Source organism: Oryx dammah, unplaced genomic scaffold, assembly GCF_014754425.2.
Source record: "Oryx dammah isolate SB20612 unplaced genomic scaffold, SCBI_Odam_1.1 HiC_scaffold_8, whole genome shotgun sequence".
NCBI lineage: Eukaryota > Metazoa > Chordata > Mammalia > Artiodactyla > Bovidae > Oryx > Oryx dammah.
The window spans coordinates 26,033,397-26,050,421 of NW_024070192.1; the positions used below are offsets into that span (position 1 = coordinate 26,033,397).

General features: G+C 46.5%; 1 protein-coding gene across 1 annotated transcript in view; it reads left to right on the forward strand.

The window, feature by feature from the left end:
- The first annotated feature begins 3,042 nt into the window (after positions 1-3,042).
- ACSF2 (acyl-CoA synthetase family member 2) overlaps positions 3,043-17,025 on the forward strand; it is a 32,465-nt gene continuing 18,482 nt past the window's right edge. The window contains exon 1 of the mRNA XM_040245700.1: positions 3,043-3,564. Within this exon, the coding sequence (XP_040101634.1) occupies positions 3,437-3,564 (128 nt within the window). The 5' untranslated portion in view covers positions 3,043-3,436. The remainder of the gene's footprint in view (positions 3,565-17,025) is intronic.

Consider the following 17,025-nt stretch of genomic DNA (forward strand, 5'->3'; position numbering starts at 1 on the left):
AATTGCCATACTGTTTTCCACATCCACTGCACCATTTTACAATCCTACCAGCAATTGTTCCAACTCCCCTATATCTTTGCTAAAACTTGTTCTAGTTTTTTGATAGAAGCTATCCTAATGGATGTGAGGCAGTAACTCAGTGTGGTTTTGATTTGTGTTTCCCTAATGCCCTCTATTGGAGAAGGCAATGGCACCCCACTCCAGTACTCTTACCTGGAAAATCCCATGGATGGAGGAGCCTGGTAGGCTGCAGTCCATGGGGTCGGATCGCTAAGAGTCGGACACGACTGAGCGACTTCACTTTCACTTTTTACTTTCATGCATTGGAGAAGGAAATGGCAACCCACTCCAGTGTTCTTGCCTGGAGAATCCCAGGGACGGGGGAGCCTGGTGGGCTGCCGTCTATGGGGTCACACAGAGTCAGACACGACTGAAGCGACTTAGCAGCAGCAGCAGCTGCAGCAATAACCAGTGATGTTGAGTACCTTTTCATGTGCCTATTGGCCATTCATACATCTTCTTTGGAGAAATGTCTATTCAAGTCCAAAGGGAACCATCTGCATTATTATAATTGTTTCTGTTTTATCTTCTATTATTTATCTCTAAACAATATACTTATTCAGCCATTTCTTGATTTTCTGTTTAAGAGGTAAGAATTTTCACTCTCATCTTTTCTCAAGTCCTTCCAATATAGTTTTATTGCTATTTTTGTACATACACTGTTGCTTTGTAACTTTAAATGACATACTCCTTTATTTCATGTTCCATTATCAATAAACAGGATTCCCTGACACCTCAATTTATAAGGTAAGAATATCTGCCTCCACTTCCATCTCCTATTTCTTACCTCTCAGCTACTGTCAAGAGTGACTGTCAAGGTTTGTAGCATTTACATTCTATTTCCTAACTTCAGTTAAGTCTTCTGGACTTTTTCATAGGTTGATGCTAAGAATTTTTTTTTTTTTTTAATCAGTGAATGGTGTTTACAGTGTGAGACTGATTTTGAAGCACAGGAAGGGGAGGGAATTGACAAAGAGGAAGGACTAGGGCTTTCTCAGGACAGCCAATGGCATGAGCAAAATCACAAGGTTCATAAATCATGCAAGTCATGTGCGGCACAAGGCAGATATGCTCGGATCAGGCAGAAAGCTCCCCTTGGGGAGCTATGAAGAACTGAGCTGGTTGAAGGAAGAAGGAGGAAAGTTGGAGGGCCTCGATGGCCAAGGTACCCAGCTCCTTTGCTCACTACTCCCTCCATGTGACCCAAGAATTCTGATCACCATGATTTGCTTCCTGGACTCAGAAACTCTTGCATCAGGCATTTCCGTATTCCTTTCCCCCAACCCTCCTCACCTTCCTTGGAACTCGTGCCTACCACAGGTCTCAAGGCTTTGCAGAGATGAAAAGTAATTCCTCCTCCCCCCAGAAAGTTTGCAATATACCTCATGCAGAGGAAGGTGTCAGACTGTAGCTACAGGAGGAAGAAGATGGAAAAAGAAACTACCCAACAATGAAAACTGGTCTGTGTTACTGTACTCAGTGATTACCCTGGCCCTCTGGGTGAGGCTGGTATTATTCCCATTTTAAAGATGACTGAGGCTGGAAAGGCCTTGTGACTTGCCCAAAGCCTCACACTGAGTATAGACAGAGCCTTGGTCAGAGCTTGTTGTGCCCACTTTGATCTTGGGCAAGTAGCTGAACTTCTCTGGGTCTCAATTTCTTTATCCATAAAAATAGAGACACCTTCCAAGGCATTCCTATTCTCAGTAGGTTGATTGTAAGGGCAGAGATAACATCCTTGAAGAGTCTAGCTTGGAGGGGTACATCTTGAAATTGGTGGGTATGAGTCCACATCTGTCTGGGAAGTCAGGAAAGCCCAGTATATGCAAAGAGGAGGCTGGAGCAAAGTTCAGGAAGGAACTCATCCCACCCTTCCCCCCAGGACTCTCAGACTAGCCAGGAAATTTCAAGGACCTGCAAGGTCACTAGCTACTCTCCACTTCACAGGCCCAGAAAGGAGAAATGACTTGCCCAGGGTCACCCAGCAAGCTAGTAGCAGAGCCTGCCAAGTAGGGCTTAGTACCTAAACTTGGGATACTCCCTAGGGCCCCACATTCCTTGGGCTGAGCCAGCAGAGTCTGTGAGTTAGTCTGTTAGGAAGACATGTCCTTGCAAGTCCAGCTCATTATAATCTGTGCCCCTTTGTCTTTCTTCCAGCACCATCCCTATATCACTGAAACGTGGGGACCCTCTCCAGGAGCCAGGGTTTCAGGGGGTTCTGAAGTCACTCTCAGGATCATGAAGAGGAACAGTGTAGTCTCCTTCTCACAACTCCAATTAAGCCAAAGTTCCCAAATAAAAATAAAGGTCTTAGGCCAAGTCCCACCCTCAGCCACCAGTTTTTCCTGGCCCAGTGTATATCCCTACCTCTAGGTCAGGAGCAGGAAGGTCACCCTGCCAAGGGCCTTTCCCCCAGTGTTCTCCCCGCTCCTCTGGAGGAAGGGTCATGGCTACAGGGAGACACTGCCGATCTGGCACATGTGCTGACCTGGCGCCCAGTGCCTCTTTGCCTCGCCAGGTCCAGAGATGGCCACTCATCTTCTGGGCATTCTGCACCTGCACCTGGGTCTCCAAGGCCTCAGGGAGGGCCTGGAGAGAGAGGTTTACTTTACATTCACACTTTGGAACAGCATGGGGCACAGTTTCCGCCCGAAGCCACTGGGAGTAGAGATGGGAGACTGACGCTTGGGATGTGGGGGTACCAACTGGAGCCCCTTCTGCAGCTGACATCTATCCTCAGCCAGTACTTGGGCTCGCCGGGGGCTCTGCACCCTTTGTCCCAGCTACCTCCCCTCCGACGCGGGCCCTCTCCTCCCGCGGGCATCGCTGGGAACGCAGGCTACCCTGGCTTCAGGCCTGCAACCCGGGGTGGGCAGGGGCGGGGGTAGGCCCACACGTGACACCCCCCCCCCCCCCCCGCGCCCACACGGCCCGCGGCCGGGGGGGGGCGGGGGGGGGGGGGTGGCCGGGTCGGGGCGGGGGGCGGTGGCCGGGTCTGACCTCGCCGCGCAGCTGGCTGCCCCTCTACGAAATCAACAAAGTCTTGCGCCTCCAAACCCAGGCCCCGGGTGGTTGTGAAGGGAGACCTGCCTTGGGCAGCGGCCGTGGACGCCCGATCCGGAGGGAAACCAGGGCAATTCTTCTAGGGTGGGGGTAGGAGGGGGAGGGCTGCCGGTCCAGGGCAAGGTGGCCCGCGAGCAGGCTCTTCCTCCATGCCTCTCTCGGCCTCGCCTCGCTCCGCCCCGCCCGCCCGGCACCGAGTCCTCTGAAACCCATAGGCAGAGGCGACCCTCCCGCCTCCCCGCCCGCTCCCTGCTCGCCCCGCCTCGGCGCACTTTAAAAGTTTTCTCTGGCCGGGACGCGGGCGTCGCGAGCCATGGCTGTCTACGTCGGGATGCTGCGCGTCGCAAGGCTGTGCGCCCGGAGCCCGAGGGTGCTGGGGGCCCGGGTCGGCCTCTCCCGGTCTTGGCAGGAAGCGAGGTTGTGGGGCGTCCGTCCTCTCAGGTACGCGGCCCTGGAGGAGAGGGACGGGTCAGTCCCCTGGGAGGGGCTCTTGGGGATCCTTCAGAGCCTCTCTGGGGGCCGATCGCGCTCAGGCTGGGAGGTCCTCGGCTGCCCCACCTCCGGGTGGCGCACGCCAAGGAGAAGGTACCCCCGCACCTGGCACTCAGGCAACAGGAAATGCTGGCCTGCCCATGCAGACTGGTGGCTGCAGCTGGTGGCTGTCAGGGACCCTGCACGGACTCTGGGCTCTGGTCCGGGGCTTTAGGCTCTTCCATTGGTGGGCACGCGGATGACCAGAAGTGGGCCTCTAGCAGCCTGTCCTGAGGGGGAGGGGCAAGGGCAAGGCCTTCACTCAGTCGCCAGGACACTGGCTCTGAGCTAGACCCCTTTCACTGATAAACTTGGGGACCTCCCACCCCATGTTGTCCACCCCAGGCCAGTAAGCTCTGCAGTGTCTGCTCTTCTCACCAACTGCTAGCACTGCTTGGCTCCTTACTACCTACTGGGTCTGTTTTCTTCTATCCTCAATGCAGAGGGTGGGATGGGGGCTGGCAGGTGGCGGATGTGCTCTGCAACAGCGAAGTAAGTTAATGGTACCTCCTTGTAAGTCTGCAGTTGTGAAATTGTGTTGATTAAGCAGAACTGGGCTCCCACTGATGTGATCAGTGGTGGCTTTTACCTTCAGCACCCAGCAGAGGGAGGCCTGGGCACCAATGAGTCTGCCCTGCCACCCAGCTAGGCCACATACTAGGGCTGGGGTCAGGACACAGCTTTGAACACCAGGTGGAGTGTAGGCCTGGGCATGGAAAAGGGACAAGAAGCCGGAAGAGGTTTCTTGTCTGAGAGAACTGCTTGTTTAAAAAAACAAAACAAGGAGGAGGGAAGTTGGAGGGAGACAGCAGACACTTCTTGGGCTGGAGTTCCAAGATCACAGTGTTTTGAACATGCTGGTTTCTGAAGATGGAAAGCATCTGCCGTGCTTTCAGGTCACCAGGCCTAATTTTCTGGGGAAACCCAGTGGCTCAAGGCGTGTCAGCAGATGGGATTCTGATGAAGAAAACAATTCTCCTCTAGCTTGGTCACTCACTACCTCCCGGTGCCTCCCTAGGCAAGCTCTGCCATGGCTAGCCTGTAGCCTCCAAGCCTCACCTCTGGTCTTCAGGATGCTCCTTAGACTGTGAGGGCTTTCCTTATTTACTCTCCAAAGCGAACATGTTTCACGATGCTAGGTCAGGCCACCTTTGACCACATGGCATCCTTCCTGACCTTTGACTTTATGTGTAAACAAAGCAGACCTCTTGCCTGCCTCAGGCTTACAATCACGGATTAGGGGCACCAGGCCTCAGAGAAATTCTGACTCTGTCAGGAGGAGATCCATGGAGAGAAAGACTGCCTCAGCATTTGGCCTAATTCCCTTCCATGCCTGCCACTGCCTTGTCCTTAAGGCATTACCTACTGACTGTGGTGGTTTAACCTGATTTTGTTCCTACTTTGCCCTTAAGAAACCCTCAAGAGTCTCGAGCATTCAACAGATATTCCTGAGCGCTTACACCATGCCAAGCACCAGGTGGATGCTGTTGTTATGAAAACCAGAAAACTCAGTCTTCCAGGAAGTTGTAGTCCAATGAGGGAGAAGATAAGTCGGCATGATTACTATTCACTGTTCTAGGTGCCATGGTGTGAAAAGCTCCTGGACTTCTGTACTTTGCTGTTTCTGATCTGGTCACATACAACCTGCTTTCTTTCTTTCTGGGATTTGTTTATTTATTTTTTGGCTGTACTGGGTCTTCATTGCTGCACACTGGCTTTCTCTAGGTGCCGCAAGTGGCGGCTACTCTCTAGTTGCAGCGTGCCAGGCTTCCCATTGTGGTGGCTTCTTTTATTGGCCAGAGCACGGGCTGTAGGCTCACGGGTTTCAGTAGTTGCAACACGTGGTCTCAGTAGTTGCGGTTCACAGAGTCTAGAACACAGGCTCAGTAGATGTGGTGCTCAGGCTTAGTTGCTCCATAGCATGTGGAATCTTCCCGGACCAGGGATCAAACCGGTGTCCCCTGCACTTCAAGGTGGATTCTTAACCACTGGACCACCAGGGAAACCCTAGACTGCTTTCTTGCTGACCAACACCCCATGCCTGTTACTTATCAGATCCCCAGTTTTACCTGTTAGGAAAAAGCAAGAACTTTGAAGCTAAACTGCTTTGGGTTATAGCCCTGGCTCCTCTGCCTACTTGCTACATGACCTTAAGTACGTTACCTAACCTTGGAGCCTACGTGGAGTTTGTCACTAACGCTGCTGCTTGCTGTACTGACAAAGGCTTGCTCTTCTCAGTCTTTGTTTGGGGGGCAGGGTCGTTCCCTGAGAACCTCCAGATGGGGTCTGTGTAGACATTTCAACTGATTTGAAGGTAGGAGAGGAGTCCCTCAAGAAAGTGTCCTCTTGCTTGCATCTGGATCTCTCTCATGGCTAGTTACCAAGATGTCAGCCTCTGCCAGGCCCAAGTCTAGCCCTTGGATCTGCTGGACAATCCCTTATTCACCCAAGTCAGGGCTGTCCAGAGTCTTTTTTCCAGAAGGAAAGAAGAAACTGTTCATTGCTCTCCAAACCTCCTGAACTACCAACTCCTTCCCCTTGTCCATACACCTGCTTCCCCAGGGAAGGCAGATGATCTAATCTGGAGCTTCAGGCACCCTTGGAGGACAAAATCCGATGCTGATTCCTGGTGAACCTATGATAAGCAGGTTTCCTTCAGACCTCTAAAACTGGCCTGGGGTTGCCTGAGAGGCAACTGCATCTGGGGTGTTGGAAGCACTCAGAGGTGGTGAAGACAGAGAGAACCATGGCTCAAGCCTCTCAGAATTGGGTGTGACTGTCAGTGGGGGTGGCGGGGTGCCTCCAGTGACTCAGGGCTGGTGGTTGGGGCAAGGGTGTGAGTGGACTTCATGGAACACCCTCCAGAGGGATGACTGTAATCAGGTGGGACTGGTAGTGGAAGCTATAAAATGATGTCCCTGTATCAGGGAATTATATTAAGCTAGAATTTATTTTGGGTAGAAATCAATATACAAAAATATGCTCTTCTCATAATCTACCGAAGATGATTAACTAAGTATTTGGAAATGATATCCCTACTCATTACTCCCGTCTAAATGTAATAATAGAAAATAAACTATAAACTTGGACACTGGACATTGTAATCAGTGAATGGTACACAGTGGTTTTAGTTAAGTCTCCTGCCTTGTATGCAATCAGTATGCAGTCTACTGTGGAGGTCCAGTGGCGGATACAAGGATGAGTAAACTTGTTTCCAGATACTTCTTTGCCTAAAAGGGATCTGCAGATAAGGATCACAGACCCACTGATTCAGGGCAGTAAGGGTGCTCAATCAAAGCAGGGAAGAATCTGATAGGTGGAAAGGGGATTAGGTTAGACTTCCTAAAGAAGTTGGAATTTGAGTCTTATCCCTCCAGTAACAGAGCTGTGGTTTGAAGGATGAAGCCTATATACTTGTATAAATCCTTGCCTGTGCTCGAACTCTTTAAACCCTGGGTATGAAGCCCTCCCAACATCCCCACATTATTTATTTATTCAATCTACAAAGACTTTGGAACCAGACAGATCTGAGTTCAAAAGAATCACTTTCTAGCTTTGGGACCAAGTTGAACTTAAGACTTCTGTTTTGTGTAAGTTTTGTTTTGTACTTGTTGTGAGAATTAAATGAGGTCACATAGGAAAATCCATAACCCACATCCTGGCACTAAGATTTTCAACCCACGGCATTGATGAGACTACGATACAGATAATACTTAAGAAACAGTGGCTTTGCACATTCCTACGACGACCCCAAGGCCTACACGTTAGAGCCTTGCCTGGAGAGTAGGAGGAAGACAGTTCTAGCAGAGGCAACTGCTTGAACCAAGCTGTGGCTGCTCTGTGTTGGCAGACCTATCCATGCTTATGCCGAGTGTTAGTATAAAGGGCTGCTTTCCCCCACCCCCGATTATATGCTGAACAAACCAAAGTACAGAATATAGTTTCATCTCTTGAAGGGGCCTTTGCTAGAGGACTGTCCTGATAAACGACGGGTACCACTAACTCTGCCAAGTGCCTCTCCCTTTAGAAATAAACAAGCTGTTTTTCTAGTTTGGAAATCACGTTCTGTGACTCTCATTGGCATGTATGTGTTTTTCAGTTTAGGAGTCAGGTGGCAGGAAAGCAAACCCAGCCTTAGTATGGCTTAGTTCAGTATCGCTTTAGGCAAGTCCCTCAACCTCTCTGGACCATGGTTTCTTTGTAAAACAGACCACTTGGACTAGAAGCACTCTACAATATTTCTGTGGACATTTTGTGATTTCTAGGGAGGCGGGGCTTTGAAGCTTGGATCCCCGAATCCAAGAGGGCTATGGTCGAAGTTCGACGCCTTCATACTTATATGAAATCTTAATTGTACTTGAACCCTTATGAACTCATCCTAACCTCTGGACTCTCTGGTTTTCTCTAGCCCTCTGTGAGTGAACAGAAAACATTGAGGGATTTGACCCTAGAAAGCAAAGATCTAAACCTTGTATGTGGGATCTTCCTGGTGGCTCAGATGGTAAAAAATCTGCCTGCAGTGCAGGAGACGTTGGTTTGACTCCTGGATTGGAAAGATACCCTGGAGAAGGAAATGGCTACCCACTCCAGTATTTTTGCCTGGAGAATTCCATGGACAGAGAAGACTAGTGGACTACAGTCCATGGGATCACAAAGAGTTGAGCATGACTGAGTGACTAACACTTTCACTTTCTTTTTCAAACCATGTATGTACCTTAGTGATGCCACCAAGGGCAAGTGTTCTGAATCAGCCTTCACCCTTGACTTCTGCGTGCTTTCCCCAGTAGCTCGGAACAGTGGCCCAGTGGAAAATCTGCAGCATAGTTGCCTCCCGTCCCCGAGTATTTCAGGCTTTCAAAGATGCCCTCTGTCCTCTTGAGTTCACTGGACTCAAAATAATAATTTCCTGTTTACTTTCTCTACATACACACAAACACGCATACACTATCAGTTTTATTTGAGTTAAAAATGGAAGCTTCCACCAATATAGAGTGCCCTGCTCAAAATCTTTATTGTAGCTCTTACCACTTTGGGGTTCTTTGTAGTCTGTATTCTTTGTTAAGCTGTGGACTCCATCAGGAAGGTTATGTTGGGTGGTGGAAAGATCATGGGACTTTATGGTATAATGCAACTGTAAAATGTACAAATCATAGTGTGCAGTTTGATGAATATTAACAAATGTATTACACCCATTACTCAACACCCCAAGATATAAAACTTGTCCATAACTATAAAACACTGCTATTCAGTAGAAATAGAATGTGAGCCACATATGGAGTGTTATGTTTTTCAGTAGGCATATTTTAAAAAGTAATAAGAAATAGGCAATAAGTTTAATGATATATTTTCTTTAACTTAGTAGAGCCAAAGTATCATTTCAGCATGCAATCAATCATGTAAAAATTGCTAAGGAGGTATTTAATATTTTTTATTTCATGAAGTCTTCTGAATCTTGTGTGTATTTAACACTTACAGAATGCTTCAATTCAGACTAGTCATGCTTCAAGTGTTCCAGAGCTCCATGTGACTGGGCTGTCATAGAGAGCACAGCTCGAGAAATTTCTCTAGTGCCTCTTTCCAGTCAGTTCCCACCCCCAACCAGAGATTATCACTATTCTGATTTCTAATCTCTGTAGATTAATTTTGTCTATTCTTGAATCTTAGAATGTATACTCTTATGTCTAGTTTCTTTTGCTCAAAAACCAAGGCTTGCTTTGGGGAGAAGTGACCTATTGATCTTGACAAAAAAAGTCATGAAAGCGTGTGTTATACATTAAACAGTTTAGCTTTCCTTCATAACCATGGGGAAAAGGACATGATCTCCTGTGGCCAATATTTCACCTCTTGGGTGTAGCAACAGAAAGGTAGGCTGAGAAGTGGGGTCTTCAGAATAGGTGTAACAAATGTGCCCAGGGATTGTCCCAGCAGAGAGTGGTGCAGACAGTGTGACTTCTAGGCCCACTGAACTGGGCAGCCCAGTTACACTTTGTGGTCCTCAATATTTTATCATCTAAGAACTGTTTTTTTTAATTAAACATTTTATTTTGAAACAATTGTACATTCACATGCAGTTATAAGAAATAACACAAACAGATCTCATATAGCTTCCCCCAGTGATAACATCTTGCAAAACTGTAGTACAGAAGCGCAGCCAGGAGAGTCACACTGATACAACGTCACCACTACAAGGATCCTTCAGGTTTCTCTGTTACAGCCACACCTACTTCTTTCCCACTTCCACCCCTCCTTAGGACCTCTCACAGTCTGTTTTCTGTTCTCCATTAATTGGATTTTGTCATTTCAAGAGGTTATGTAATGGAGTCATACAGTATACAGTCTTTTGAGACCGGTTCTTTCACTCAGCATAATTTCTGGAGATTCATTAAGGTTGTTTTGTGTATCAGTAGTTCCTTTTTTAATTGTTAAATAGTATTCTTTGATATGGATGCACAGTTGGTTTAACCATTCACCCACTGATAGACGTTTGGGGGTGTTTCCAGTTTTTTCAAATAAGGCTGCTATATGCATTCATGTACAGGGTTTTGTGTGATTGTAAATAAGTCTTCATTTCTCTGGGAACATAACTGCTTATAGTTCTCCTCAGCATCCCCAGGAGATTGGTTCCAGGACCCCCGCAAATCCCCAAATCTGTGGTGGTCAAGTCCTTTATACAACATGGCAATAGTGCAGTCAGCTCTCCCTATGTATTGTTCCATGTCTGCGTATGGAACCTGTGGATACAGGGGGCCAGCTAGATGTATTTCTTTGGGATAATTGTTAGCAGTGCAATTGCTGGCTTGTATGGTATTTGCGTGTTTAGTTGTATAGAAATTGTCTGTTTTCCAGGATGACTGTACGATTTTACATTCTCACCAACAATATATGAGTGATTAGCATCCTCATCAGTATTTGGTATTGTCACTGTTTTTAATTTTTGTCATTCCAATAGGTGTATAGTGATATCTTCTTGTGTTTTTAATATGCATTTCCTAATGGCTAGTGAAAAAGTTGGCTTAAAGCTCAACATTCAGAAAACGAAGATCATGGCATCCGGTCCCATCACTTCATGGGAAATAGATGGGGAAACAGTGGAAACAGTGTCAGACTTTATTTTTGGGGGCTTCAAAATCGCTGCAGATGGTGACTGCAGCCATGAAATTAAAAGACACTTACTCTTGGAAGGAAAGTTATGACCAACTTAGATAGCATATTCAAAAGCAGAGACATTACTTTGCCAACTAAGGTCCGTCTAGTCAAGGCTATGGTTTTTCCTGTGGTCATGTATGGATGTGAGAGTTGGACTGTGAAGAGGGCTGAGCACCAAAGAATTGATGCTTTTGAACTGTGGTGTTGGAGAAGACTCTTGAGAGTCCCTTGGACTGCAAGGAGATCCAACCAGTCCATTCTGAAGGAGATCAGCCCTGGGATTTCTTTGGAAGGACTGATGCTAAAGCTGAAACTCCAGTACTTTGGCCACCTCATGAGAAGAGTTGACTCATTGGAAAAGACTCTGATGCTGGGAGGGATTGGGGGCAGGAGGAGAAAGGGACGACCGAGGATGAGATGGTTGGATGGCATCACTGACTCAATGGACGTGACTCTGAGTGAACTCCAGGAGTTGGTGATGGACAGGGAGGCCTGGCGTGCTGCGATTCATGGGGTTGCAAAGAGTCGGACACGACTGAGTGACTGAACTGAACTGAATGATATTGAATAACTTTTCATGTGCTTATTTGCCACTTGTATCTCCTTTTTTGGTGACATATCTCTTTATGTCTTTTGCCCACTTTCTAGTTGAATTGTTGGTTTTTTACTATTGAATTTTCGGAGTTCTTTATGCATTCTGGATACTAGTCCTTTGTCAGATTTGTGGCTTGCGAATATTTTCTCCCACTCTGTAGCTCATCCTGTTGTCCTCTTTAATAGGATCTTTCATAGAGCGGAAATTTTTAATTTTGCTGAAATTAGTTGATTAAGTTTATGGATTGGGCATATAGTGTCGTTTAAAAATTTATTGCCTACCCCTAGATCCTGAAGCCTTTCTCCCATGTTTTTCTCTAGGTTTTAAAAAATAATTAATTAGTTTACTTATTTTTGGCCGCACTGGGGCTTTGTTGCTGTACACGCACTTTCCCTAGTTGCGGCGAGCGGGAGCTACTGTTGGCTGTGGTGCGTCGTCTTCTTATTGCAGTGGTTTCTCTTGTTGCAGAGCCCACGCTCTAGGTGCACAAGCTTCAGTATTTGCAACATGTGGGCTCAGTAGTTGCGGTGTGTAGCTCAGTAGTTGTGGCTCGAGGCTCCTAGAGCACGCAGGCTTCAGTAGCTGTGATGCACAGACTTAGTAGCTCTGTGGCATGTGGGATCTTCCTAGGCCAGGGATTGAACTGGTGTCCCGTGCACTGGGGAGGATTCCTATCCACTGTACTAGCAGGGAAATCTGCCTGTTGGTCTTCGTTGCGGCACACAGACTTCTCTCTAGTTGTGGTAGACTGGCTCAACAGTTGCAATGCATGGCCTTAGTTCCCTGACCAGGGCTCAAATCCACATCCCCTGCATTGGAAGGCAGATTCTTAACCACTCAACCACCAGGGAAGTCCCTCTAAATGTTTTCAGTTGTAACGTTTTATGTGTAAGTCTGTGATCTATTTTGAAGGGTGTTTTTCCCTTAAGAGATAGGTTGAAATTCCTATTTTTTGCTGAGGGCCTTTTAACATTATAGTCATTCTTATGCTCTTGGTGGCCACTGTGCAGTAAAACGGCCACCAATTAAGAAAATGACCATTTACTAGTGCTCTCTGGATTTTTATCTGTCACAACAGCACCTTCATTTTCTTAAACACTAGGTTGCATGTTGTCGCTGGTATAAATGTGGCACTCATCTTCATGGGTACATAAAAATTTTAACTTTCTTTCAGGGTAAAATAGATATTACAGGTTAAAAGTTGTTCCCTCCTTCACAAGCATCTGCCATCTCTATTCCCAGATCAACCACCAGCCTAGTGTCTTTCTGCAAATAGCGAAAGGAGCCCCTCTACACCTGTGAGAATGCAGCCCCCATGGTGTGTGGGTCAGTCCAGGGGCTGCTGGGTTGAATAGTGAATCTTGGGGTGATGAGCAAGCGAGATGGAAGAGGAGAGTCTGCCCCTCACTTGCCATGAGCTAGATGTACTTGCACATTTAGCTGGAACTGTGTCTCACACAAGGGTGAGTACATTGACTGAGGACTGAGGCTTGCCCAGGAGGATGCCATATGAGCATCACGGGCAGCTTGGGGGCCCTTTCTGTTTGCATTAAAGTTCATCTGGTCCTGGCTCTTTATACAACAGGTCCAGTGGATCATTCTGTCCCTGCCAGCAAGTTGTTCTATCTTTTGAACATTGAAGTACCCTTCTTAGAAGATTATCAAGCCTCTTATATTTCTTTTTCTTAAAAATTTCACATGGAAAAAAATTTTTTAACATGATCATATGATCAAATAACAAGCACCTGTGTACCTACCACTTCAAATTAAAATATAGCCATGCTGCTGCTGCTGCTGCTAAGTTGCTTCAGTCGTGTCCAACTCTGTGCGACCCCATAGACAGCAGCCCACCAGACTACCCCATCCCTGGGATTCTCTAGGCAAGAATACTGGAGTGGCTTGCCATTTCCTTCTCCGATGCATGAAAGTGAAAAGTCAAAGTGAAGTCGCTCAGTCGTGTCTGACTCTTCGTGACCCCATGGACTGCAGCCTACCAGGCACCTCCATCCATGGGATTTTCCAGGCAAGAGTACTGGAGTGGGGTGCCATTGCCTTCTCCAAAATATAGCCATACTTGTTACACAAAACTATAAATAAAATAAATATGGATCAAGTTGATGTCTGTTTTGTAAGCCTCCTCCTACTCACCCCTCACCAGAGAACTACTATCATAAATTTAATGTACGTCATGTCAGAGCACATTTTTTGCTTTTAACCTGTCTCTGAATCCATAAACAGAATAGCGTATCATTTGTAAAGCACTTAGAATCATGTCAAGCAAGCAATAAATGCTCTTTGTTTTTTATCCATAAACAATACTTATGCTTTTATACTTTTAGCAAAAGTTATATCACAGTGCCCTTCTTTTTTCACCCAAAAGTATGTTTGAGATCGGTTTACACCGACCCCTATAGATACAGGTAATTCTTTCTTCCTGATGTTTACAAATCCATTATATGACAACATCTCCAGCAGTGCAATTCCCAGGTGAGAGGGTTGGCATTTTCAGCTTTTCTAGCAATTACTCTGGAAAGGCTGTGCTGCTATGATCACCAGAAGCAACTGAGAGCTGCTGTTTCCCCACAGCCTCACAAATACTTAGTATTCCTGAACGAGAACGTGTTTGCCTCTCTGGTGGGGAAGCTAAAGTGTTCTTACTGTGGGTTGATTTACATTTCCCTGATTACCAGTGAGATTGGGTGTCTTTTGAAATGTATTCTGTGAATATTCATATTCTTTGCCCATTTATTGTGTTAGATTACTTGTCCTTATTGATTTGTGGGATTTTTTCCCCCTTAATACAGGCTAAATGTGAATCTTTTGTCTCCTATATATAAAATGAAGTTTGCCTGTTGGCCCTCCCCAGTGTAGCCTAGCCTTCCAGCAGTACCTGGTCAGAAAACACGGTCTGCTTAGCTCAGGGAACTTCTGTGAGCAACTGCAGTTGCTGTCTTTTAGCTTTGTTGATGATTTATTTTTTTCGAGCGCAGGAACCAGACTGGCATCAAATGCCTGTGAGGGGAGGAGCAGAAGCCAGTCCATGACTTGAAACAGAAGCAGACTATTTATTAAAGCTTTCTTGCTGGTGGCTGGCGTGGCACCTTGCCCAGGGCAACAGTGGTCGGCCTCAGTGTGGGGGCTGTTCCTGTGTCCATGGACCCCTCACATCTAGTCACCATGCCTCCCTGGTGGCGTCTGAAAGCATTAAGAGGACTTGCACAAGACCTGGGGTTATTCCAGCTTCTGATAGGGACAGGGTTCACCTGCCAGCTCCTGGCCCAGATCCCAGAAACCTCTACCCAGCAAGAAATATGTAATAAGAGGCAAGACAAACTGCTTCTCTCCCAAGCATATCCTCATACCTATGTACTCAGGTGGCGTGATCATCCCTGCCTCCACGGCTCCTTCAGCGTCCAGCTCTGCCTGTGGTCTCTGCCTGACCCTGTCAGGACCTGTGATCCTTGGTGCTGACAGAGCCTCTGGCCCTGACTTTGGTCATCTAGCCTTGGAGTGTCACAGAGTGCTGCAGTTGCTCACAGAAGTTCCCTGAGCTAAGCAGACCGTGTTTTCTGACCAGGTACCGCTGGAAGGCTAGGCTACACTGGGGAGGGCCAACAGCAGTGTATAGGCGACTCTGAGCAGGGGACTGTGCAGTTAGCGTGCAAAGCCAATGTGCTTGGTACTAGAACTGAGCTGGAAAGATGGGTTCAGAGGCAGCAAAGATGAATCAGATAGCACAAGTAAGTCATGGAAAAGAGCCAGTGTGTGCTTGAGGGCTGGAAGGTGGGAAGTAAATGGGGGTGGTTCTCCATGGGCCTGTGGCGCCATTAGCTTCCGGTCTGCTGCCAGGCCCTACGCAACCTCAAATGAGGCTGTGGGTGGGCTGCAGCATAAAGAAGAGTACGTACCGAAAGAGGCCCAGGGTTGGTACCCACCCAGATAGGGAAACTGAAGAAAATGAATCTCTTGCCTCATTAATAAAAAAGTATCCTTTTTATAGATACCTTTTTATAAACACACACGCACATATTCTTGGTGACCATTTGAAAATAAATCACAGACATCATACTATTGATAGGTTCCATCTCTGCTGATCTCTCATGGTTGTTTTGCTTTGCGACATGGACATCTTGCTTACTGGGCACTTGTCTTCTTTCTTCTGTGCATTTGTGGCAGATTGGGCTATTTTTGTGTTTCCTGTGTTAATGTCACTTGTCTTTCTTGTGGAAAGCTGTTTGTGATTGAATGATGAGGCTTTTTTACCACCTTTTATGGTGGCATCTTGGACAAGCTGCTTAACTTCTGTCTCAGTTTCTCCATTTGTAAGACAGGGATATGCACACTTGGGATGATTTGCCCGACAGCATTACAGGGGCCATGCTCACTGTTTTCTCACTTCCTTAAGTTCTCTGCCCTTCAGGAAATTTACCCATCTCTGCCCTTCTTCACGGAGCATGCCCATCTTTTTCATAAATCAGAATCAGTACACTCCCCACTTGTCATTAAATGTCTCTACAGACATTCCTGTAAATTATATCTGCAAGTAGACAATTCTTTGGTGGATCCTGTTTTCCCACTGGAGCAAGGCCAAAGCTTTGCCTCTGGTAAGCCACATTCTAAATAGTAAGCAGTGTGTCCTGATCTGCTCTATTCTGCTGAATGTAGGGAACATGCATCCATGTAGGAAACCAGTTGCCTGGGCCAGCGGTCACGGGGTAACAGGAACTCCACAGAGGACACAGAACTGCTTTCTCATCTGCTGGAACTCTCAGAAAGGAAAACTCTGCTACATTCAAAACTGAGCTTATTTATTTTCTTGAGCAGTTTCTAAGATGGAAATCACAAACAGATGTGTTTGCTTGGCTTGCCCAGTATTATTTATTAATGTATGCATGTATTTTGCACAGAAGCAATACATGCTGCTTTTATTTTTCTGGCAGGATGGTAAATACCAGTCAGTTGCTAAATTTAGCTTATGAATTGTGTTTCTGTCAACACTGGTTTAAGCCCTAGAGAGCTCTTCTTTTTAACTTTATTGTGCACCATTGTGCTCACTCAATTGTGTTCGGCTCTTCGTGACCCCACGGACTGTAGCCCACCAGGCTCCTCCGTCCTTGGAAGTTCCCAGGTAATAATCCTGGAATGGATTGCCATTTTCTTCTCCAGGGGATCTTCCCAACCCAGGGATCGAAACCAGGTCTCCTGAATCTTTTGCGTTGGCAGGCGGGTTCTTTACCATCGAGCCAGCTGATTAACTTTGTGTTGAAATATAACATAGGTTCAGGAAAGTACACATATTTTATGTACTTGTTTGATAAATTTTTGATAAATTGAACACACCCATAGAACCAGAACCTCGTTAGCCACTCTCTTGATTTCTAACAGCATAGAAAATAGTTTTGCCTGTTTTGTACGTTTAAATGGAATCAGACAGTATATACCTTTTCCTCCCTGGCTTCTTTCATTTAACAGTTTTTAATGAGTTTCATTCATATCGTTGGGTGTAGTCATAGTTCATTTGCTCTCATTGCTATATAATATTGTAAATAATCATCACCATTTATTTATCTATTCTACTGTTGAGGAGGTAGTTTCCATATTGGAGATACAAATGCAAATATCCTGTCTTT